General features: G+C 36.7%; 1 protein-coding gene across 12 annotated transcripts in view; it reads left to right on the top strand.

Moving 5' to 3' along the window:
• The first annotated feature begins 262 nt into the window (after positions 1-262).
• SUPT20H (SPT20 homolog, SAGA complex component) overlaps positions 263-24,591 on the top strand; it is a 36,298-nt gene continuing 11,969 nt past the window's right edge. The window contains exons 1-20 of one of the 12 annotated variants that reach the window (XM_055426221.2): positions 263-320; positions 2,556-2,652; positions 5,509-5,544; positions 6,202-6,260; positions 6,719-6,785; positions 9,735-9,864; positions 10,834-10,937; positions 12,540-12,656; positions 12,771-12,824; positions 14,194-14,333; positions 15,773-15,929; positions 16,022-16,078; positions 17,851-17,922; positions 18,230-18,387; positions 20,149-20,175; positions 20,694-20,726; positions 21,282-21,399; positions 22,001-22,103; positions 22,275-22,433; positions 24,131-24,437. In XM_055426221.2, the coding sequence (XP_055282196.1) occupies positions 2,650-2,652; positions 5,509-5,544; positions 6,202-6,260; positions 6,719-6,785; positions 9,735-9,864; positions 10,834-10,937; positions 12,540-12,656; positions 12,771-12,824; positions 14,194-14,333; positions 15,773-15,929; positions 16,022-16,078; positions 17,851-17,922; positions 18,230-18,387; positions 20,149-20,175; positions 20,694-20,726; positions 21,282-21,399; positions 22,001-22,103; positions 22,275-22,433; positions 24,131-24,437 (1,901 nt within the window). In that variant the 5' untranslated portion in view covers positions 263-320; positions 2,556-2,649. The other 11 variants (XM_055426224.2, XM_055426229.2, XM_055426223.2 and 8 more) reach the window with 11 other exon arrangements.

Genomic DNA, 24,591 nt, shown 5'->3' with positions numbered 1-24,591 from the left:
ACGGTCTGTGGGGTCGCAGAGTCAGACACGACTTCACCTCGCCTTTTACGGACCCGGACGTCGGGTCGGCGAAGGCGCCCGTGGACCTCGCCCCGTCACCAGGCTCGAGTCACTCAGGGGCTGGCGGGTGTGGACTCAGGCGGGAGCATCGCGGCGGGCCGCGGCCCAGCCTTCCCACCTCCACCACTTCCGCCCGCGGCCGGCCGCCCGCCCCGCCCCGCGCGCCAGTCGGAAGCGTGGGCGCCGGAACAGGCGGTCGGCGGGCCAGAGCCGGGGCGGGGCGTGCGGGGACAGCGCGCAGTAGCCGGCGCGGGGCCGAGGTCGGTGCGTCGCGTTCTGGCCGAGCGGAGGGCGCGGTCGAGAGTCGGCCGCCTGCACAGGCGGGCCGCGGCGGGAGAGCAGGGGCGCGCCCACGGCGGGAGGCGTCGGCGCGCGAGACTTGGGGCGGGGTCAGAGGGCAACGAACGGCTTCCCGACTGGCTTTTGGCCGCTTCCGGGGCCCGGCGCCCGCGGGAGGAAGACGGTGTTCTTGGAGACCCGGCGGGCTGGGCCGAGCCAGCAGCCCCCCGGCGGTCGCCTTCGTCGCCTCCCGCGTCTTTTATTTTAGTGTTGACGTTTGGTTTGCAGTTACAGGTATTTCCGGAGATTCGCTGGAATTTCGCGGAGCGCTATTTGTAGGGAGGGGGACGGGGTTTTTGGTGTCCATATTGAAAAAGGCTGTCAGCTGGGCTGTGGAATTGGGGCGTTTTTCAGGTAAAGTCTAACAAAGCTCGAGCAGTTGCAGGAGACTCGCGTCCATCAGGGAAGTCGGTGGGATTGATGGCGGTATTTAGAATTGGATTGATGACCGATCCTCGCCGTGGTTCCTGGGAGTTCAGAAATAAACTTGGCGAATAGCCGCCCCTGGAAGCCATCTCCATAACCACCACCCGAGAGGGGCCGCGCGTATCCTAAATAGTCTCTGTTAGGACTCGGGATAGAAAGTGGTTAGCGCGGTTTTCGGAGTTAGATTGAGTACAGTGAAAAATGGTTGAGAACCATGATGTAAAAATAGATCAAAATTAAGACAAAAGTATTAGTCTGAGCAGCATCAAGTTCTTATTTTAAATGCTTTTAAAAATTCAAAAACGGGTGCTGGGTTGAGTGGTCTGAAGGTTGTAAGATTTAATAGTAAAAATCTCAAGATTAAAAAGAGGAGTCTGAATTCCGGTCTAGTTGTGTGATCCTGAGAAAATCACTAGTTCTGAGAGCCTTATTCTGTAAAATGGTTACGATGATAATTACAGTGGTATTCTAACAGTTCTAGTAGATTCTGTATTACGGTTAGACTGTTTGGATTTGTAAATGGTTATGGGGTTTTGTAGTACTTAAATATTTAAAGTCACTAAGCCCTCCTCTCCTCCGTCCCCCACAGTTTAGTGAAAAGAGATCTGATTTTAAAGTCATCACATTTTGCCTATACCTAGTGTATCTTCATCTTTAGATTCAGTGGTCAGAAAAATTTCACCTTAAGTTCATCTTAAATCTCCGATGAACTTTTGTAGAATAGGATTAACATCTTATTCATTTGTGAAATGCTTATTCCTGGAACCTGTACGATGCTTGTCATTTTTGGTGGGTTTGTGAATTTTTTCCTGTCATACCTTCTTTTTCAAGACCGAACTGGCAAAACTTAAGCTTTGGGTTCACCGAAAACAAACCAAAACTATTTTACATGGAAAATACTGTTTTCTGTTGCTTAAAGGTGTGCTCAGTTGTATATAGACACGCGGGGTGATTACAAGGAGTTAGGTAAAGAATTAGATTACAAATAAGCTTTATTTAGCATCACTTTCAGAGCAAACATAGCATCTCTGTGAGAGGCAGAGAAGATCTAGCAGTAGACTTCAACATTGGCAGCACTTTTGAATTGCTTCTGGAGAGTCAAAAATGCTGACCCCTGGGCCCTAATCCAGACCAATTAATAAGAATTTCTGGAGGAGCTTGTGTATCCCACCTGTTAAAAGTTCCCAGGGTTACTCTTGTGCAGCCAGAATGAGACCTTGTGTATTAGAGGAATGAGGTTCTTCTAGAATGTGTCTTGTTTGCTTGAGGAGAGGACAAGCTGGAAGGACTGGAGCTACATTGGATAGTGTAGCCAGGGGCATTTGGGAGAATGTTAAAGAGGACTTTTATCTGCAAGTGTAATGAAATGTTTTGATTTGTAAAATGAACTGTGCTGTGACCAAGGCCAAAGGGCAGGCTGTTAAAATCCTGAGTAACAGAGTAGTGACTGTGAAGATAGAAGAAATTAAGCAAACATTCTCTCCTGGATGTTAAATATTTTTGAGAAATTGAGTAATGATTTTAACTTGGAAACTTTTTTTTGCCCTACCTAGTTAAAACTATTTTTCAGAATGAGTGAATAGACTGTCAATGTGTGAATTTGTGACTAGTTATTTTTAAAGTGTCATACAAATATATATATTTCAAACAATTTTCCTCGTTAATTACTAAGTAATCTCAAATATATTGATTTATGTTAATTTAGGGGTTTTGTCATTTTTGTTTTTCAGTACTCTTAAGATTGATTTCTAAAGATATGGTTTTCATCCGGCTTCATCAACGCACATAAATTTTCTCCTTTTTGGACTCCTGTTTTATATCACAATGGTGAGCTACAAATTAATATGTTAATATTCTTAGAATATTCTCTTCCCTCAAAAAATATCAATATGAAACAAATATTCTTGTTAGCTTCCCTAGTTACCCTAACTGGGAAATTACTTAGCAATTGCATGCAAAATCTTAAAATATGAGGCTCATCTCTCAATTCAGTATTACAATCATATCCAGGTTACATAGATAATCTATCTGTCCTTATTTTTGTGAAATAGTAAAAAAAAAAAATTACTTCCATAGAATTCTCCAGGCAAGAATAATGGAGTGGGTAGTCATTCCCTTCTCCAAGGGTCTTCCCAACCCACAGATCGAATCCTGGTCTCCTGCATTTCAGGCAGCTTCTTTACCATCTGAGCCACCAGGGGAGTCCTCTATTTACTTTCAGTTCAGTTCAGTTCAGTTGCTCAGTCGTGTCCGACTCCACAACCCCATGGATCACAGCACACCAGGCCTCCCTGTCCATCACCAACTCCTGGAGTTCACTCAAACTCATGTCCACAGAGTCGGTGATGCCATCCAGCCATCTCATTCTCTGTCGTCCCCTTCTCCTCCCTCCCCCAACCTTTCCCAGCATCAGAGTCTTTTCCAGTGAGTCAACTCGTCGCATGAGGTGGCCAAAGTATTGGAGTTTCAGCTTTAGCGTTAGTCCTTCCAATGAACACCCAGGATTGATCTCCTTTAGAATGGACTGGTTGGATCTCCTATTTACTTTACCATAGTCCAAATCACTGGCAAGAACCTTGGGTATAAGTGTAAATAGTTTGGGGGGCACAGGTTTCTCATATTTAGAAGTTCTTGTTAGTACAGATTTTTTTTAAAAATTAACAAGTATAACCTGCTTACTGCAATTAACATTTATGCAGCATTAGGATTAGCCTTCTAATGGCACATTTCTGCTTACCACTTACAGTCACTAAACATACTTAGGGCTGGGCATTTAACTTTAGACATTAAAAAATTAAAAGCAGAAGAAAAAGATCACTTTCTAATGTTATAAAGAAACAGCATTTGACAGAGAATAAATGAGCACTGATGTTGAATCCACCATGTTGAATAAACTTCAGAAAACATGTGTCTTCTCTTGTTGGGATCTTGCCTGTGTACCCTTGCCTTTTTAGAGAAAAGTAGAGCTATCGCAATGGGGTTCTTACCTTATATTTTGCTTTCATATTGTCTTAAGTATTTGAATGCAGTCTTGAGTAAATGATACTAGCATTTACATATGCAGGTATATCTCACTAGACCCTTTACAGTTTTAATATCAGAAGATTAAATATTTGAGAAGAGTGGCTGTTTGAAATGGTCTTGGAATATACATTTGATTGTGTTTGATAATTTTTTGATAAGTTATAAACTTACTCTATAAGGTTTTATGGCCAAAATAAAAGAACCTTGTGTTTTTGTCAAGAGTATATATTGGAAAATAGTTTATGCTCAAGAATCTAATCTTGAGTCCCTGGGGAACAGTTTCACTGAATTCTGCCCATGAGATTTTTTTTAATAAATTGATATAAATTTAACAACCTTTTGAAGTAATGGCATATTTCAGACTTTTTTTTACCTACTCCGTTTAGATGCTTGATAATGTACAGGTTCTATTGCTCTTTTAAAAGACTGGCTGTTTTTGTAATGTTAATTCTCCATCCTTATAACTAGGATGACAGGGTCACTTCAACCTTCATGATTTCTGAAACCTGGCAACATACTTACTCCTGCCCTCTTGGGATTTTGATGGGTGCTAGGAGTTTTTACTCCATGGAACTTGGTAGACTGAATTGTTGGAGAGTCCAAAATAACACAGAAAAATAGAGGTTCTTAAAAAATGAAAATTCTTTGCCTCTCATTGAAATTAAAAGTGATTGTCATTGAGAATGAAAAATGGTATATCTCTGTGTGATACCCAAACCACAAAAATAGAAAGAAATTATTGGTGGTATATTGGCTTAAATTTTTTTAAATCTAGTACTTTTTATTCTTGGGTATCATTACAAAAGAATACTATACAAATAAGGAAGACAGTTTACCCTTCTTATTAATCTCTCTTGCCCTATAAGACAGGTCTCTAAGAAATCAAAGAAGAATGGGGATCTACTAGTAGATCTCAAACTATATGTAATAATAATACTGTATTTTCATCAGTTCTAAGGTGCATCTGCTTTTGCTTTTACATTTTAATTACTGAATTGATACTGTATCTGTGATACAGTCAGTGACATCTTAAACTTATTATTGGCAGCGTACTCTTCTTCCCTAATGTTAAATAATAATTCAGGCACGTAATTGATGGTATCTTAAATTCATTAAAAATTGGTAAAGGTAGCCATCGTTCTGTTTCTACCAGGCACTGGCCTAGTTTCTATGCATAATGTTAAGAATGTCTAAGTTGATATTAAGCACCAACATAATACCCCCCTCAGTTTTTAGGATTCCTAGCAGCTTAAGGGATTTTAGCTTTTGCTTCACTTTAATTGCATACCTGATGGCCAGTATATTTTCCTAAATGATGCTCTTAAAATGCTGAAGTTTATAAAATGGTAATAGTTACCATATAGAACCTTCAGCCCTATATCAGCTGTACAAGCATGACCAGAGAAAATCATTATAAAATCATTATAACATTTCTTAACTAATTTGTAGTCAGAATCAGGTGTCTGAGATGACCATATCTTTTCCTGTAATATGTCTTGAGCCTGCAGTGGGGTGGGTGGAGGAGAGAAAGGAAAATGTTAGACCTATTTTAAAAGATAAAACATATTTGAACACTTAATTAGAAAATGTTACATGTATATTAAGTTATTTTTGTGTGAAAATACTAATATGATAAAATACACCATTTACTTTTTACAGCAACAAGCTTTAGAACTAGCTTTGGATCGTGCAGAGGTGAGGCATGACTAAGTTACGTATTGAAATAGTGTTGTCTTTAATTGACAAAACTCGGTTTTAAGAGATTTTCATATGTGACTGTCCAGGGCATACATTAATATTAGGATGAGTATTTACTTTCTGTAAATATGTATGTAAGAATACCAGATGATGTTTGAATCATCTGTTACTTGAAATGCTCAGATAGTAATGCTGTGGAATAAAAACTGAACAGTATTGTGAGTTAAATATTTGAACAAGGACATAGAGTTTCTGAAACTATGTTTTCTGTTTTAACAGATTTTCTATTTGCTTAATTAAAGGGGAAGTAGCTCAAATATATAGTCTTTGTAATTGGGTATGCTGTATATATTTGAACAACTATGAAACATTGAAAATATTATTGACTGTGAAATCACAGTGGTGAAATGGTATGATTTTGCTTATAACATGCAAGTAAATATTGAGCTAAATTTTACTGCATTTTAAATTTCACTTGTTTGTTACATATATTTAGAAGTTTAGTAGGTTTCCCTAAAAGGTATGATTTACTATGCATGAGAGACTCGAATGACTGAACAGTCTTTAGCCTTACATATGATTTAAATATATTTAATGCAGTTGTTCATGCACTAAGCAAAAGGCCTGCTGTTTTCTTAAACTTTTCTTTTTTAGTATGTCATTGAAAGTGCCCGGCAGAGACCTCCTAAAAGGAAATACCTATCTAGTGGAAGGTATGAATACTTAATTGATAGTATCTTAGATATGCTGAAATGTGATGATAGCCACCATTTATTTCTTACTAAACACTGAGCTAGAAATGTTGTTATCATGGGCACTTTGCATATACAGTTGATCCATGAACAGTGTGGGTTTGAACTGTGCGGGTCCATTTATTTGCAGATGTTTTACAGTAAACACTACTGTACTTCATGATTGAATCTGTGGATGCAGAGGAACCACAGATACAGAGGGCCAACTATAAGTTACATGAGGATTAACTTCCATGTTGTGCAAGGGTCAGCCGTATTAGTAATTTCTAAATTGATGTTAGCTGTCATGTCCAGCCCATCTTCACCACCCAGGTTTTGGAAAATTGGGGGGGGGGGGTGGAATGACAGGAAAATTCAAAATTTTATTTTATGATTATTAGATTCACAGCACTTTGTATGTTGTCCTTATTTTATTTTAGAAAATCTATATTTCAAAAACTTTATGACTTATATATTGAAGAATGTGAAAAAGAGCCTGAGGTTAAGGTAAGTATAATTTTTTTATATTATTATGGTTTTTGAAATGTAGTGGAAGAAGGGAAGTTTGAAGGAAATAGATTTGAAGCAGGTAACCGTTTGTATTTTTGTTAGTGAACAAATATACTCCTTTCTAACCAGACTACCTGGTTCTGCAGCTAAACCAGAGCTCTGGCTAATCTGGCACCAGGCAGATAGCCTACTTGGGTAGGAGAGGTGAGCAAACTCAACATGTTTGCTGAGTAACAGACTGTCTCTTTGGGAAGTTAGAAGAAGCAAAACCACCATGTATATTGTCTTTTGCTTCTTTTTCTTCCTGAGAAGTTATTTGTAGACCAAAGATCAGGAGAAAAGTAACCTGTCTCCTCATGGTAATTTGCACTGGAAAGTTAAAACTATTGCAGGACATGTAGGAAATTTAGATATGATAATAAAAGGTGAATTTGGTCACAAAAATTAGTTCATGGCCAAGTTAAATTTATTTTTATTGAGCATGAACATATGGGCAGTAGAACTATAATAGAAATTGATTTCTTGATATTTTTTGGACCCTTGGGTTGTAAGGGCCTTAAAGGCTCTAGTGAGCTTCTGTTGTGTGTCTTTAATTTAAAAATGAATACCTCTTAGGCAAAAAATTAGTGGAATTCTAATAGTATCTGTTTTAAAATATTTAGGAAAAACATGATTGTGAAACTACGAGTTTTATGGCATGTTTTCCATACATTTTATTGGGGTATAGTTGACCTACAATAATTTGCATATGTTTGAAGTATGTAACAGATTTTGTAAGTTTTGACATGCATTGTTTTTAAAAAAAATTGAGTAAATTTGAAGATCTAATTTGCCTTATTAAATGACTCATGAATTGGACAGCATCTCATCAGACAGAGATACTCTAAGGAGTCACACAACATGGAAGAGGTATATTGTTAAGGAGCGCAGGACAAGGAAAAAAAGTCATCAGCAAGGAAAAACTGAGTTCACTGGAGGAAAGTGAAACTTCAGGAGATGCTGGCTTTTCATTGCCTGAGCTACAGGTGTTTTCCATTGCCTGGGCTGCAGTCCCTTCCCACTCACAGAGCTTGTTGCTGGGCAAGAAGAAAGTCTTCCCCCAGTTGGGGAAGGAAAATAGTTGCATTTCCTGTTTAGGAGTGCAAGGTTAATTCTCTTCCGGGTGGGATCAGTAATTGATGTCTTCCTGGTGGGGTAATGGATGATGAGTGGTGGGGCAGGAGAGTTCCCTCTGCAGGCCTTCCCCACTCCAGTTTTAGTTGAGATTTCCTTTTATTAATTTTCACATTATATCGCCGAAGAATTGATGCTTTTGAACTGTGGTGTTGGAGAAGACTCTTGAGAGTCCCTTGTACCGCAAGGAGATCCAACCAGTCCATTCTAAGGGAGATCGATCCTGGGTGTTGATTGGAAGGACTGATGCTAAAGCTGAAACTGCAATACTTTGGCCACCTCATGCGACGAGTTGACTCACTGGAAAAGACTCTGATGCTGGGAAGGGTTGGGGGCGGGAGGAGAAGGGGACGACCGAGAATGAGATGGCTGGATGGCATCACCGACTCTGTGGACATGAGTTTGAGTGAACTCCGGGAGTTGGTGATGGACAGGGAGGCCTGGCGTGCTGTGATTCATGGGGTCGCGGAGAGTCGGACACCACTGAGCGACTGAACTGAACTGAACACCCACGAGTTATCACCACAGTCTGTATGATGAGCATACATAGAACTACAGTAGGAGAGATACATAAAAGATTCCAGACTGGTGTTGACAGCCACTGTCCACCAGCCAGATCTGGCTCACAGCATGTTTTTGTAAGTGAACCTTTACTGGAATCCAGCAGCACCCCTTGTTTTATGTCTTGTCAGTGGCTGATTTTGAGATAATAACATAGTTGAATAGTTGCAACACAGAACTTATGGCCCCCAGGCTAAAGTGCTATGTGGTCCTTTAAGAATAAAGACATTTTCCAGCTTTCCACCACAGTGGTTAAACGTTGCGTTGCTTTGCTTTTTAAATATTTATTTATTATTTTCAAAATACAGTTTTTTGTTTCTATGTTGACTATAGATTAAGAATTCATAATTTTTGTGTATGACTATATATATACATGTTGAAAACAATAGTCTAAACAGGCTTGTTTTTTGAGGTCATGAAAAATATTCTATTAACTCATACCTTTCACAAATAAGATTTGATGAAAGAAATTATTATATCTATAAGTGGGTGTCAATTTAAATTTATGAGTTTCTAGAGAGTCGGACACGACTGAGCGACTGAACTGAACTGAACTGAAAGAACGGATTTTGATGTATATGTTTCCTGATTGTTTTCTGTTTTTTGGTTTTGTTTTTTTGTTTGTTTGTTTGTTTTTTATTTTTTTTTTTTAGTTTTGTTTTTGTTTTGTTTTTTAAGCAAAGTGATTTCTAGGAAGCTGTTCAATTCAATTTACAGAAAATTACTTAAATCACTTTCATCCTCTTAACCAGTTGGATATCTTTGAATTTAACATTTCAGCTAATTAGAGCTGTTGAGCTTATTTGGATCTAATTTAGGCCATAAAATGTTTTAAAAATGTGCTCTGTAAGTACAACCAAAGAGGATGCCTCAAATTATTTATGTTCATTTAAACCTAATAGACACTAACTATACATTATAGCCTTTTTTAAAAAAAACTTACATTTAATGGTTTTCCTTTCTAAATATTTTTAATATTTGCTACTTGTGTACTCAGGTGCATATATTTATTTATGTTAGTGGTTTTATTTTGTGGATCACTTTTTCTTTGTGATATTCATTTGCATAAAACAGTAATAGATCAACAAATTAATTTTATATAGATGTGGAAGGAGCATCAAAGATTAACTAACTCAGGTCTAGTTTCGTTAAGTGATTGCATTATTTGAAGTTATGCTAGATTATTTTCATGAGCTCTGCCTCTTTTTAAAGCAGAAATTAAGAAGAAATGTGAACTTATTAGAGAAGCTTGTTATGCAAGAGACATTGTCATGTTTGGTGGTCAACCTATACCCAGGAAATGAGGGATATTCTCTGATGCTCAGGGGAAAAAATGGATCAGGTAAGACCCTCCAGAGGGCAGCAGCCACGAACTTCTCACCCTGCTGAATGATCTGTCCTTTACATCAGTGATGCCTTGACAACAGAAAACTTTGATTTGAGATTTTCTTTATGATGTTCTGTTAGAATATGAGAAGTTAACTCTCTTGTGGTTATCCTTGCTGAATTTGAGAAATATTCTGATTGAGAAAGGTCTTTGAAATTAAATCATAAAAGATGTACTTTTAAAATGTGTCAAAATTTCCTTTCATTCTGTTGCTGTTAATGTATTTAAGATAGTGTAAGGTGTTTTGATCTATGTTTTTCTTCCATGATTTGAATATATTTTGAGTGTGAAACTTTCAGTTAAGCAGACTCAACTACCTTTTGAATAGTCTTCAACATCTTATTCTGATTAATGTGAATGTCAGAATAGAACTTTACAGTATTAACACTCTGAGATGTCACCAAAGAGGCATTTAAATTTTGATTCAGTGATGACACTATAAGTTATGTAAGGAACTTACCTAGTTAACTATTTTTAAGGATTTTTTTCTTGTGTTGGTCGTTAATTGTAAAATGTAATACCAAGAGAAGTTTGGCCTGTAAGTAGTCATTTTTCAGAAGCTATACCAGATTATCAATCTGACTTCCAGATTAGATTAAGGAATCTTCAAGGAAGTTTTAGTTAACATTCGGAATGTTCTCCCACTCTCATTATTGTACTGCTGGCTGGGATTTGTTTTGTGATTGTTGGGCCAGGTGTTTTCCTATAGGATATTAGGTATTTTTCTCTCTTCCAGTCTAAAACTGTTTATATACAGTTTATCAAGATTTTTATGAGGTGATTTATTTTTTAGACTTAAGTGAAGGACTTCAGGAGAGCTTTTAGTTTTATTCTCTTTATTTTTATAAAAAGTTACTTCAGTTATTACCTAAGCTTTTCGGTGAGCCTGATCACTTTCAGAAACTTTTATGTTTTAACATTAAGATTCTGAGACCATTCGACTGCCTTATGAAGAAGGAGAATTGCTTGAATACTTGGATGCAGAAGAATTACCTCCAATTTTGGTTGATCTCCTTGAAAAATCTCAGGTACAAAATTTTTCTCCATAAAATGTCCTTAGATTTGCTAAATACATGTTTTGTGATAAAGAGTATTTCGTTTTATTCTCATTAGTTCTTGGAAAGGGAAGTGAGACCTAATATATATATGCCTGTATGAAAATTGGTTTATTGTGGGATATTTATCCTTTAGGCTATATGCTGAAATATATAGATGTAGTTGATTAAGCTTCCAAAACAAAAACAGAAAACAACAACAAAGTTCCCTGCTTAGAGTTCTCCAGTGTCCTCTCACTGTACAAAACCCCTGTCTTTGTATTTGTCTTCACCTCCTGGTTCTAATCCCCACTCACTACACTCCAGCCATTCATGCCATTTTTCTAGATTAAAACACACCAAGCTTATTCCTGTCTTATTCATCTGCTCTTCTGTCTGGAGTGATCTCTCCCAGGTGTCTGGCCCTTTGCTGTGATTCAAGTCTCAGCCGAAAATTACTCTTTATCAGAGAGTTCTACCTGAGCACATAGTCTAAATTAGTCACTCCCTATTTTATTTCTCTGTAGCATTCACTCTCTCAAGTTACCTTGTTTTTGTTTACATGTTTATTGCCTGTCTTTCCACACTGAGAGCAAGTTATCTCACCACTTTATCTGTGAAGCTTCTTGGATATTTGGACAGTGCGTAACAACAGTTCACATTGTAGTGGCTCAGTAATTATTGGTTAAAAAGCATGAGCAGAAAAATGACTGATAACATGGAAATCTCAGTACTCACTCAAGTTCTAAATGGTGAAAAAAAACAAAAAAGACCATAAGCAACTGTAACAAGTGATAATTAGCAATACTTAAGTGATATAGTTCCTTACCTTGGACTTAGAACTGGAAAATAATATCATGAGCAGATTATTATTTGAATTAATGTTAGCTTCCTTCCTCTTATTAATGAAACCTGTCTCCTGGAAATTTTAGCAGAGCAGATACAGCAGTTCTATCTGTAAGCTGAAATTCTGGCCTGGTTTATTAACAAATTTATAACAGTGACAGTGTTAGCAGAGTACAGCAGTGACCCACTGAGTGTCAAGAACAGCAGTTCCAGTAATCTGTATCATTAATAGTAAGTGAAAGTGAAGTCGCTCAGTCATGTCCGACCCTTAGCGACCCCACGGACTGCAGCCTACCAGGCTCCTCCATCCATGGGATTTTCCAGGCAAGAGTACTGGAGTGGCTTGCCATTGCCTTCTCCGCTATGCAGTTAAGCAGTTTTCTTTCTTTTCTTTCTAAGTCACTTCAGTCGTGTCCAACTCTGTGTGACCCCATAGACAGAAGCCCACCAGGCTCCCCCGTCCCTGGGATTCTCCAGGCAAGAACACTGGAGTGCGTTGCCATTTAAATGCCAAATGTCAGTCTGAAACTAGGAAACAGTGTTAAACTGCTTCCTGAGTCACAGTGATGAACATAAAACAGTTCCCTTTTCAAAGAGTTTATCAGGTGGTTATTTCACCAAGGAATTTTGAGTATGTGAATGGTCCGAAACATTGCATGAGAATGCTAAGAACCTGAAACATTCAGTATAAACGTACGTACTTAGGCTTTTGAAAAATGGCATTTACTTAAATATTTTCACTCAAAATAGGTTAATATTTTTCATTGTGGATGCGTCATAGCAGAAATACGTGATTATAGGCAGTCCTGTAACATGAAATCTCCTGGTTACCAAAGTAGGCACATTCTGTTACGTCCAACAATGCAGGTAAGGAATGTTTAATTAAGAAATATTTCAGATTTCATTTTGAGTTTTACCTATTCAGTGTTTTCATGTGTTCGTATGCCTGTATATTAATATTTTTTTAATTGTTTCTTTTAGACTTTGATCTGTGATGTACATTCAATAACAAGTGATAACCATAAGTGGACCCAGGTTAGTTGTTCTGTTGTTTTTTTAATCCCAAACAGGTAATATATATAGGATGAAGCAGTGCTTACTAAGTTAAGCAAAAGATATTTCCTGCTCATAATTTGATTTATGAGTAAAGTATCTGGTTCATTATGAGCTCTACAAAGATGCATTTATCCTGCATCTTTGGATGCAGGTTTAAACTAAACCAGTTCAGTTCCAGTTGCTTTAGGACATGGTAAACTAGGGTGAGATTGACCTAATCTATCCAGTGTGAAACTTAGTTTTTTATCCGCTCTCAAGTAGAATGTTGTGTTTGCACAGTGGATACAAATAGATGCTGATATTCTGTCATCTTGGGTTTTAAAACACAACCTAACCTGTCTTTTTGCCATCTGCACTGGGTAGAGCCCTAGGAACTGACCTCTCTCACTCAGAGAATAGCCAGTTAGTCCTCCAGTGCTGATTCAGTGAGGTTCCCATGTTCACTTCTCTGTTACTATAAAGAGGAATAGTTACAAAAGAAACTGTCAGTAATGGAAATTATTCTAGCTGTGAAATAGGATTATAAAATAAGATTCAGTTCATCAGTAATTATCAAGCATTGTGTTGTAGTTTGGGCTGTAATCTTTCATTTATAAGGTTCAGTTCAGTTCAGTTCAGTTCAGTCGCTCAGTCGTGTCCGACTCTCCGCGACCCCATGAATCACAGCACGCCAGGCCTCCCTGTCCATCACCAACTCCCGGAGTTCACTCAAACTCATGTCCACAGAATCGGTGATGCCATCCAGCCATCTCATTCTCCGTCGTCCCCTTCTCCTCCCGCCCCCAACCTTTCCCAGCATCAGAGTCTTTTGGTTAAAAGCTATTAAAAGACGGTTCAAAAACAAACTCATTGGTCATCTGGAGGTTCCAAGGGTATTGATTTCTCACTCTGGCAATTGGTAAATAATGGGAGAGGCTGTATCCTTTATTGTACCTTTTCAAGGAAAATTCTTCAGAAAAATGTCATTTTCATTTGAAAATGTCATCAACCTGAAAATATTAATGAATCTAGACAGCTGTATTTCTTAGTTATGAAAAACCTATAGTCTAAACAAAAACCCCCTGACATCTAGAACAGTGCCTTACATATTTTAGGTGTTTCGTAAATGTTTGTTGGGTTAACAGATAGGCATTCTTACAGTTTGACCTCTTTGTCCAAATTACTGAAATTCCATTCATGGTGTCATGCTGTTCAGTTTGTAAAGTTGACACACTTAAGTTGGTACTTGAAATACTACATTTTACTCTATTCCTTAGCAGAAGTACTTCAGGAATATTTCTAGGTTAAGTGATATGTATGATTTGAAAATCTGAAAGCTAGTATTGATATTTACTCTTAACCATTTCAGGAAGACAAACTTTTGCTTGAGAGCCAACTGATTCTGGCTACAGCGGAACCACTGTGTCTTGATCCTTCCATAGCTGTAACCTGCACTGCAAACAGACTGCTCTATAACAGGCAAAAGATGAACACACGCCCGATGAAACGGTAATCCCCTTTGTGGAAGGAGAAAACAAAAGAGAGCTAGAGAGAGAGCTCTGAATTTTGACATTTATGGTATCTTTTTCCTCTAAAGAATAAAAGTGTAAGAGTTAGGATTTTTTTTAATACTCTGCTTTATTTTGAAATGATGCGTTCTGTGCATTCTTTTGAAGAACAAACTACCTATAACTTTAGTCTGTTCACCAAAAAGAAATTCTGAGCAGAGACAAGTATGAGAATAAAGAATAATTTATCCCTTCCTAATACCAGTGTAATTTTTGTTAATGTTACCTTTAAAAAAATCAATTTATAATTTCTTTTACAGATCTGGGGAAAACTGGTAATAGTTTGAGAAGTCAGTTTGTAACTAAATGCCTTTTTATAACATGGTAATTTGTCTGAATATTTTAGCCATCTCAATAAAGTAAAAGAATGCATAGTAATTTAGATTGCACTTATAGTTGGCTCATCATTAAGTTCTCTTTGAGTAATTATTTCAGTTGTCCACTTTGGATCTTCTTCAAGTTTGAAGGGGCTGAAATAACCTACCCATTTTCTAAATTCTCTGTTTTACTGTTGAAGTAATATATGCTGAGGAAAAGGTACAGCTTTGGAAATAGTGCAATAAGTCCATAGAGAATCCGTCAGCAGTCCCATAAAGTGTCATGGGACCTCTTTGCACGTCTCTCCACACCCACTGCCAGTATCTTAGACCAAGCCACTGTCATCTTCATCTTGACTTCTGTGATAAACGCCTTCCTACCGTGTCTGACTGCTTCACCTTTGCTCCCTTTTGGTCTGTTTGCCACGCAGGCAAACCAAAGTAATGTTTTAAAAACCTCAAAGCAGATCATGCCACCACTTGCTTAAATTCCTCTAAAACCATCCCATTGTACTTTATGTTATCATTCATCTGCAAGGCCCTTGCCTTGCTCTTTGACCTCATTTCCTGCTGGTGCTCTGGTCCCACCTATATTTTTCCTTTTTGAAAACAAGCCAGCTTTGTTTCTGCCTTAGAAACTTTTAAAATTCTCTGCTTCAAATAATCATTCCCTGATCTCTCCACAGGTTGTTTCTTCTTGTCATGTCTTAGCTCACACAGTTTCTTCAGAGTCCTTCCTACCCTCCCCTAGTGTTGCCCTCCATATCACTTATTCCTCCCAGGACCCTGGTTTTTACTTGTACTCTACTGGAGTTGTTATCTGAGTGATCTGACCTGTTCCTTTGTGAATGTGTGTCTCTCCTTCTTGACTGTCAGCTCCATGGGAGCAGGAATTGTGTTTGTCATGTTCATTTTTATTTCACCAGTGCCTGGAACATTGCTTGATAAGTGATAGTGTTCTACAAATATTGGTGATTTAGTTATACATTTTTTAAACCGTATTTATTCTGAGTTTATTTTATTAACTTGTCGTGTCAGTAGTTCTAATCTCTTAATATTCCAGATGTTTCAAGAGATATTCCAGGTCCTCTCTGAATCGGCAACAGGATCTGTCTCATTGTCCACCTCCTCCTCAGCTAAAATTACTTGATTTCTTACAAAAAAGAAAGGAAAGAAAAGCAGGTCAGCATTATGACCTCAAAATTTCTAAAGCAGGAAATGTAAGTATATGTTTTTAAATGAAGCTTATTACGCCAAATGCCTTATTTTGCATTTTAAGTATATTTATTTATACTGTTTTTAATTTTTTTAGTGTGTAGATATGTGGAAACGGAGTCCCTGTAATTTGGCTGTACCTTCTGAGGTGGATGTAAGTCAGTTCATGAATTGCACTTATTTTCATATATAAGATTCCTAAATCTCACTAATAGCATCTTATACTTTGGGAAAATGAAGATTCTTATTACTGCTACTTTTCTCTTTTAATTTTATTGAATGAAAGATTCTTTAAATTATATGGTGCTTTATAGTTTTCAAAATTTTCACACATGATTTTATATAATCCCATAATAACCCCCTTTTTTTCCCTAGTTTTCACCACTAGTTCATTCTCCATGTTTGTGCAAAAACACTTAAGTCAACTGCTCATTTCCAGAAGCTGTTCTTTCATATTACTTGTCTAAGTATGTAATTCCTTAATATAGGTTTGTATTTAGAGCAGGAAAAATAAGCAAAGTATTTCCAAATGTGTAAAAGTACATATTACATAATATGCATAAAATGCCTCTTTTTTTCATAATATTTTATCATAATTTCCTGATAATACTTCTCACTGGTTAAATTTTAAAATTAACAATATTGGAGCGGTGGGCAAGGTTTGCATCCTTGAGTAGTATTCTTTGCTGGTCCATAATGCACATGAACTAAGCAACGACAGGAAAGAGATCTTTTGATAGGAGGTCCCATATTTCTTTTATTTTCCTATTTCTCCTGTTTTTATTATTCATTAAACTCTAGAAGTGGTTAATTATTTTAACAGATGTTTGCTCTGTGCATACTTCCTAGGCTAGCACATGTGTAAATCTTATCTGTGATTTTTAAAAAATTTTCAAAAGCACAAAGCCAAAAGCATTAGAAGTAGACTGTATATACAACTCAAGAAAGTAAGCCACATTATCTTTCAATGTGTATCTGTGTATACACCCCTCAAGGAACATGACCTGAGAAGAGATGTTTGGTGCAAATACCAAAGGGAGGAATTAAATGCAGAGAGCAATCTGGGTATATAAAGCAGCGCTTCCCAAACCTTTATGTACATAAGAGTCACGTGGGTTGCTTATTAAAATGCAGATTCCAATTCAGCAAGTCTGGGCTAGGGCCTGATCTCCTGCCATACTTGACAAGCTTTTAGGTTGCATGGTACTGGGTTCTGCAGACCTTGCTTTGAGTAGAAAAGCCGTAATACAAAGTTTCTCAGTCTGACTGATCAGTTGAAACATCTAGGACACCAGTTAAAGCCCTACTTCAGTCCACCTTACTGAGTCAGGTCTCCAGGGGAGGGACATGGGAATCTGAATTTTTATCAGATACCCAAGTGAGTCTATTACTCTTAAAAATCATGGTTACAAGAAAGATGAGAACTTTCAGTTCACGGAGTCTGGTAGAAAATACATGGAAAATATGGTTTGAGTTTGATGAAAAAATGGAGATTTACAAAAATTTTACCAATTTTAATGTAACTCCCCTAGTCTCTTTCTAGCTTTGTCCGCACCGTTACATGACAATTCCAGTAAAGACCCAGCCAAAAGAAAAGACCCTGGTCCTAATCGCCTTTCTGACATCCCAGTTTTCCTAAAAGACAAATATGATACCTACTTACGGAGTAAAAGGAAGAGGCATTTGTGTTTATTACATTTGTTTAATGGCAAAAGAGATCCTAATTTTGTTTTATTGTAAAAGCAGTTGGTCTAATTGAGTATATATCAGGAGAATTTTAAACTACTTAAGCATCAATAATTGGTGTTATTAGTGATTCAAGAATTCTTGTGCTAAAAAGCATATTGTATTAAGTTACTTAGGTTTTTGTCTATGGTCATAATACTGGTTTCATTATATCTGATGTCTCTTGATTTGGTTGCTTAGGTGGAAAAATATGCCAAAGTAGAAAAATCTATCAAGTCTGATGACTCACAACCAACAGTCTGGCCAGCCCATGTAAGTAACCACTGTAGGCTCCATTTCTTTAGATGTCGTTTCTGATCTGGAATCTGAATTTATTAAACATAAAGTACAATAGCCTTTACTTTGGGATCTCCTTCTGTTTTTAAAGAACGGCAGGCAGATTCTTTGCCACTGAGCCACCAGGGAGGCCCTCTTAGACAGTTTTAAATAGGTCTACAGACTATGTTCCATGTGTGTTAATTGCTAGATGTAAGTTAGTGTGTCATTTATTCCTGGTTTTTGTTAATTCTGATTATGTATTTTCGGAAGAGGGTATTTATTTGGGATGCTTTTTTTTCAGGATGTAAAAGATGATTATATATTTGAATGTGAAGCTGGTAATCAGTATCAGAAAACAAAGCTGACCATTTTGCAGTCACTTGGTGATCCACTTTACTATGGTAAAATCCAGCCATGTAAAGAAGATGAGGAGAGTGACAGTCCGATGTCGCCATCCCAGTGAGTTCTGTTAAATACATGTATTTGACTAAGTAAACCATCAAGAGTTTATTCAGTGATTACTGATGAGCTTTTGATGAATAAAAATTTCCCTTTTTTGTTAACTTCAGTTAGATTTGGCAGCAGACCTCAGTAAACTTAAATTGTAGTTACCATTCTTTTTTAAAAACTATGCTTAATTATTTTTATATTTGCTATAGAATCTATGCCTGTGCTATTCCTTTTGGTGTATTTATATGCTGCCACTTATGACTTTGGGAGGCTTCCCTGGTGACTCAGACAGTAAAGAACCCACCTGCAATGCAGGAGACCTGGGTTCGACCTGAGTAGGGAAGATTCCCTGGAGAAGGGAATAGCAACCCATGCCAGTATTCTTGCCTGGAGAATTCCATGGACAGAGGAGCTTGGTGGGCTACAGTCCATGGGGTTGCAAAGTGTCAGACTTAACACTTTCACTCTCACTTATGACTTTAACCTCTGTGAGCATCAAGTGCTTCTGGCAATAATTCGTTTAAATGGGAAGCAAGGTTACTGTAAATGTAAAAGCAGTTTAAATGCTTGATATTTCAGCACTGCCTGTAAGGACACAGACTCAGTGCTTCATGTAGTTACTGGCTCTAGAAATATATTTACATGGGACTTCCCTGCAGTCCAGTGGATAGGACTCCACACTACCACTGCAGGGCCAGAGATTTGATCCCTGGTGATGGAACCTGGATCCTGCATGCTATACGGTGTGGCTAAAAACGGTAGAAAGCAATATGTATCAAGTTGTTCCTCATTATCTGCAGGACACCGGTCCCATGACCCCTTGGGTACCAAAATCTGCAGATGGTTATGTCTCTTACATCAAAATAGTACATATTTGCAATTTACGCACATCCTCCCATATACTCTAGGTTACAATACCTAATACAATGTAAATGCCATGTAAATAAGTAGTAAATACAACTTAAATGGTGTATAAAGAGTTGCCAGCCCATAGCAACTTCAAGTTTTACTTTTCGGAACTTTCTGGAATATTCCCCACCCGCCAATATTTTCACTGCATGGTGGTTGAATCTGAGAATACAGAATCCACAGATATAGAGGGCCAAGTGTAGTTGAACTTCCCAAATTTATGGATTGCATATGTTTACTACAAGGTACCCAGTATTTTGTTTTAATGTTTTATTATTAGCTCTCTTCTTTTAGTCAAGTTGATGCTGTTTTGAAAAGAAGGAAAAAGAGAACCTGAGCAGAAAAAAAGCAAGAGCCAGCTCTGTGTTAAATGATAACAAAATACGAGTTGAAATTATCGCAGAAAGATGGATTTTAAAGAATAACCTCACCAATACCTAAGTAAAAGTCACTAGGAGAAAACAGTAGCAGTCAGGGGATCCTCAGCTACTATTCTATTTATATTTAGTAGAAAGACCAGATATTTTGATTAGCCATATTTTTTTTAAGTCTTCCCTTTAGAAACACATGTTGATCACTTTAAATAGTTAACTTTTCTGAAACACAGTGGAATGACATGTGATCTCTCATTTAAAAAAAATTTGGTTCAGAAAGCCAACTGATTATATTTGTTTGACAATTAGAGAATTGAATTTTTTGCCTTTTACTTCAGGACATTGCTGCAGAAATGCTCCGTGGCTTATTACCTTCCAGTCATTCTCACATATTCATAAATTATTTGATTTAATAGCTATGAAGTTAAAGTTTGAGCTGCATTAACAAGTTTTTTCTTCTTTTTTTTTTTTACATTTTATATTTCAGCTTCTCCACAGATGATCATTCAAATTGGTAATTAAAAAATAAACAAACTCACTATTTTAATCTGTTAAGAAATCATATAAATGTCAAATCCTTTTAAAAGAGTTGGTAAAGACTTTATTTGAATTGGCGATAAAATCTTCTTTGTCAAAATGTACTCTAAGGTCCTGCTATGTAAACATTAATAATGACTTCCAAAATCAAAAGTTTAAAGCAAGAGGAAGGCCACAGGCCTTCACACAAGGTAGTTCAGTAAATTTTGCTGTAGGACAGACACTTGTAAGGCTGTGTAGCACTTGGCAACTTTCAGCCCCAAATAAATCTCCCTTAAATTAAATCAGCCAATTTATTCACAGAATTATTTCGTAATGCATGCAAGACTTGGTCATCATTTAATATTTTTTACTGTGTTTTCAATATTTTTTTCATGATATCTTGATAGATTTTAATTCTATATTTAAAATTACTGAAAGACTTCAAAAGTAATCTCAGGGCTCCTTAAAACAAGTCTATTTAATACTTTTCTCTTTTCTTAAAAAACAATTTAGGTTCGTTATTGGATCAAAGACTGATGCTGAGAGGTAAAAGTATTTGCATCTTTATTTTTGATTGGATGGATATGATAAACTTTACTCTTATAGGATAGAGAATACTCCGATAGGAGTCAAGCTTTGCTTTTCATTATATCTTAGGTACTCCTAGGATTTTTAAATAGAAGTAAGAAAGTAACAATTAAAAGGATAATGTTTAAAATACAGTTTTTTAAAAATAAAACTTAGATATATCTATAGTAGCTAAGGAAAATGAGTTTTCGGTAGTACTTTAATCAGAATATAAGTCAGAGTCAATGGTTAATTCTTTCGGCTGCTTATTGGTGGAATAATCCCTGTGATTTTATATTAGAGACAAGATACTGAAAGGATCTTTAAATTGTTAATTAGCAAAATGTTTTCAGCTTTAGCTTGTTACTGAAAATATTAAAAGGCTGCTTTTATCAAAGATAAATTGTCTAAATTTTAATTTTTGTGTTATTTTTCATAGAACTTTTTTCATTAAGTTATTCATTTCCTATGTAATAAATTTATGTTTAAAATAGAGTTAGCTAATCATTACTTGTTTTCCCCCTAATATTTCAGGGTAGTCAGTCAGTACCAGGAATTGGTCCAGAATGAAGCCAAATGTCCAGTGAAGATGTCGCATAGCTCCAGTGGCTCAGCCAGCTTGAGTCAGCTTTCTCCAGGGAAAGAAACAGAAGTGTGTTTGGTTAACTTTTTTGTGCTGTTACTTTTTCCTGCCTGATTGTTCTCAAGGAATCTGAGAAATATTAAGGACTAGTTTTTGAGGGATTGTTGCCATCCAGTTGCTAAGTCATGTCTAATGGACTGTCCATGGACTGCAGCACACCAGGCTTCCCGGTCCTTTACCATCTCCTGGAATGTGCTCAAACTCATGTCCATTGTTTAGTTTTGTATTTACTTTTAACTTTAATTTTCTTTTCATTGTTTAACTTGATATAATGGAAATTTTCAAACGTACACAGAGGCATCAAACAAAAAGTGTAATGAACATCTATGTATATTGATCACCTGCCTGGCTTCCACAGCTGTCATTTTTCTGGGGAAGATTTAAGGGTGAAGCTTTGCTGTCATCTTACTCTGCTCTTCTCCTTCAGACTCTTTCTTCACCTTTTTACTCAGAAATATTTTTCCCTTTGTGAAGTTGCAGTCTTTTGAAATATGTGTAATGCCTAATTTTTTTAAACTGTGTTTTCATCCAGAAGTTACAGTGTTGTGAATTTGTGAATTTCTGATTTGACTTCATTTTAACGAGTATGCCTAATGTCATTGTTTCTCAGCAGCCTGAGACCGTGTCAGTTCAGTCTTCAGTACTGGGGAAGGGAGTGAAACATCGACCTCCACCCATCAAACTTCCCTCAACCTCAGGAAATAGTTCCTCAGGTATTGCAGTCCTTAATTTTCTATAATCTAGAGTAAGAAACAGATGATCATAATCCATTTACTCATATTTTGATTTGCTCAGAAGTTTTAATTGTAAATCTAATAAATAGCAGAATTCATGGAATCTTACATTGTAAACCTAGCAAATAACTTCTATATTTTTTTCCCTAGGTAACTATTTTACACCACAACAGGCCAGCAGCTTTCTTAAATCTCCAACTCCTCCTCCTGCTTCTAAGCCACCAAGTCTTTCTCGGAAGTCATCCGTGGATCTTAATCAAGTTAGCATGCTTTCTCCAGCTGCCCTGTCTCCTGCCAGTTCATCACAAAGTAAGTTGTAACTTAAATTCTTCATTAACTCTTCATAAGCTTTTGCATTAGTGTTTCTTAAGATAGTTCTTCCAGTGAAATAGTGAAATCTGAATGTACTGTCTACCCCAAATGTACAAGTTTTAAGAAGCTTCAGGCAGATCTCTTGTTGACTGTATGTATTGTGTGTTTATTGTAATTGTATTGTTTTTCTGTATTTATGTATGCAGCTTGTGTATACCTTTCTTATAGACTTGCAACCTACACATCTCCTGAAAAAAATAATCTGATAGCTAAATGTAGCAGTAAGATTCCAAATTGGTTTTTATACCAGTGTAACTTAGGACATTTTACATTTTATGTAAACTATGCAGCTGATACGAAAAAAAAAGTCATATGAGTTGTTGCTGCAATCCTATCTTCGTAAATGTAAGAAGTAAACTGAAAGCTAGTTTTTTAATAATACCCGTACACTCTCATTAATTGCTGTCAGTTACTAAAATGTGGGATGATCATAAAGCATTCTGAAGATAATAAAATGTAATTTTTACTACTGAATACTTTTTTTAAACATCAAGAATTGCTCAAGAATTTTAGCATTAGTTTGAATTTCTTCAAATTAACAAATATCTGAGATATTTAGGTACCAACTTGCAAGTAAAAAAAGCATTCCAGTTTTTTAGATTTTTTAATAAATGACTAATATGTGCTGAAAGTTTTAGTACACTGCACAGTGACAGGGTGGTCTTTGCATTAGATGTAAACATCTTCATCTTGATAGCTCAAAAGGTGTAATTTTTCTGCCTTCTTGTTTTGCACAAAGAAAAAATTTATAAATTTCCTGAAAGTCTTATTCACACTTCTTATGTTGTGGGTATGGATTATTATGTTAATCTACTGAACACAGTTGTTACTTTAAGTAAGGGTTGAGTGACAGCTTCTGGACATTCACATTTCTTTCCTTTCTTTCTGCAGGACATGAAAGCTAAAAAAGAAAACACCTCAAGAGCTTTTGGTTTTATTTTTCTGGTTTTTGTTTTTTTATTTTTTATTTTTTTTTTTTAAAGTTGATAAACTGTGCATACTTCATTCACAACAGATTTTCTATACATTCTACATTTAAACCGAAGTACACAGTTACTGTTAAAGATGCAGTATTATCTATCAAATACTTGCTTTATTACTGTGTTTTGTAAAATTTGTTTGTCAGGGTAAACTTGATGTGTTAGGAATTAAATATGTATATTTAGGTGCCAAATAACGATGGTTAACTGTATGTAATTTATTAAATATGTTCAGAGTTTTATCTCAGACCGTTAACAGAAAATAAGCAATATTTCTAAGTGATGTCCTAAATTAGAGAAATCGTAAATAACAAAAATTAATTTGAATTCCTTTTAAAGTTTTTAGGCCAAAGATAGCATGGTAGGAAACTAACTTTTAAATGGGTTTTGTGATAGAATACGAATGTATATTTTTACTGTTAGTGTAATAGCATCTCTGATGGCATTTGTAGGTGATATACTGCATCCTTAATTGTAATTGAGTGTAGCAACACTCATGTATCATGTGTAGAAATTAACACTTGCAGTTAACTGCTTTAAAAAAAAAAAAACTGGAACAGACTGTCAGTGCTAAATAAGATTCCATTAACCTTATTTGAAAAAGGACTGGCCATTTATAACAAACTAGCAATTTTTATTTTTCTCAATGAGCAGGATCTGGAACTCCTAAGCCATCTACTCCTACACCAACCCCTTCATCGACCCCACACCCTCCTGATGCTCAGAGCTCAACTCCTATTACCCCTTCAGCTACCCCTACTCCCCAAGATTCAGGCTTCACCCCTCAGCCCACTTTGTTAACTCAGTTTGCTCAGCAGCAAAAGTCTCTGAGCCAGGCAATGCCTGTAACGACCATTCCTCTTTCCACCATGGTAACATCTATAACTACAGGAACCACAGCCACCCAGGTCATGGCAAACTCTGCTGGACTTAACTTCATCAACGTAGTGGGCTCTGTTTGGTAAGTTTGCATCGAAGCCCTGATTTTTTTTTTTTTTTTAAGATAATCTCACCCATCTAAAGAAATTACTTGTGAAATTAAAAACAAATTGTATATTGTTGAAACTGGAAAAAAATGGTTTCTGCGTGACTAGAATTTATCTCAACAAGTATGT

Source organism: Moschus berezovskii, chromosome 13 (assembly GCF_049115385.1).
Source record: "Moschus berezovskii isolate FMDL1 chromosome 13, NW_MosBer_1.0, whole genome shotgun sequence".
NCBI lineage: Eukaryota > Metazoa > Chordata > Mammalia > Artiodactyla > Moschidae > Moschus > Moschus berezovskii.
The sequence above is the reverse complement of the archived record's forward strand: the minus strand, read 5'-3'. Positions and strand labels throughout refer to the sequence as shown.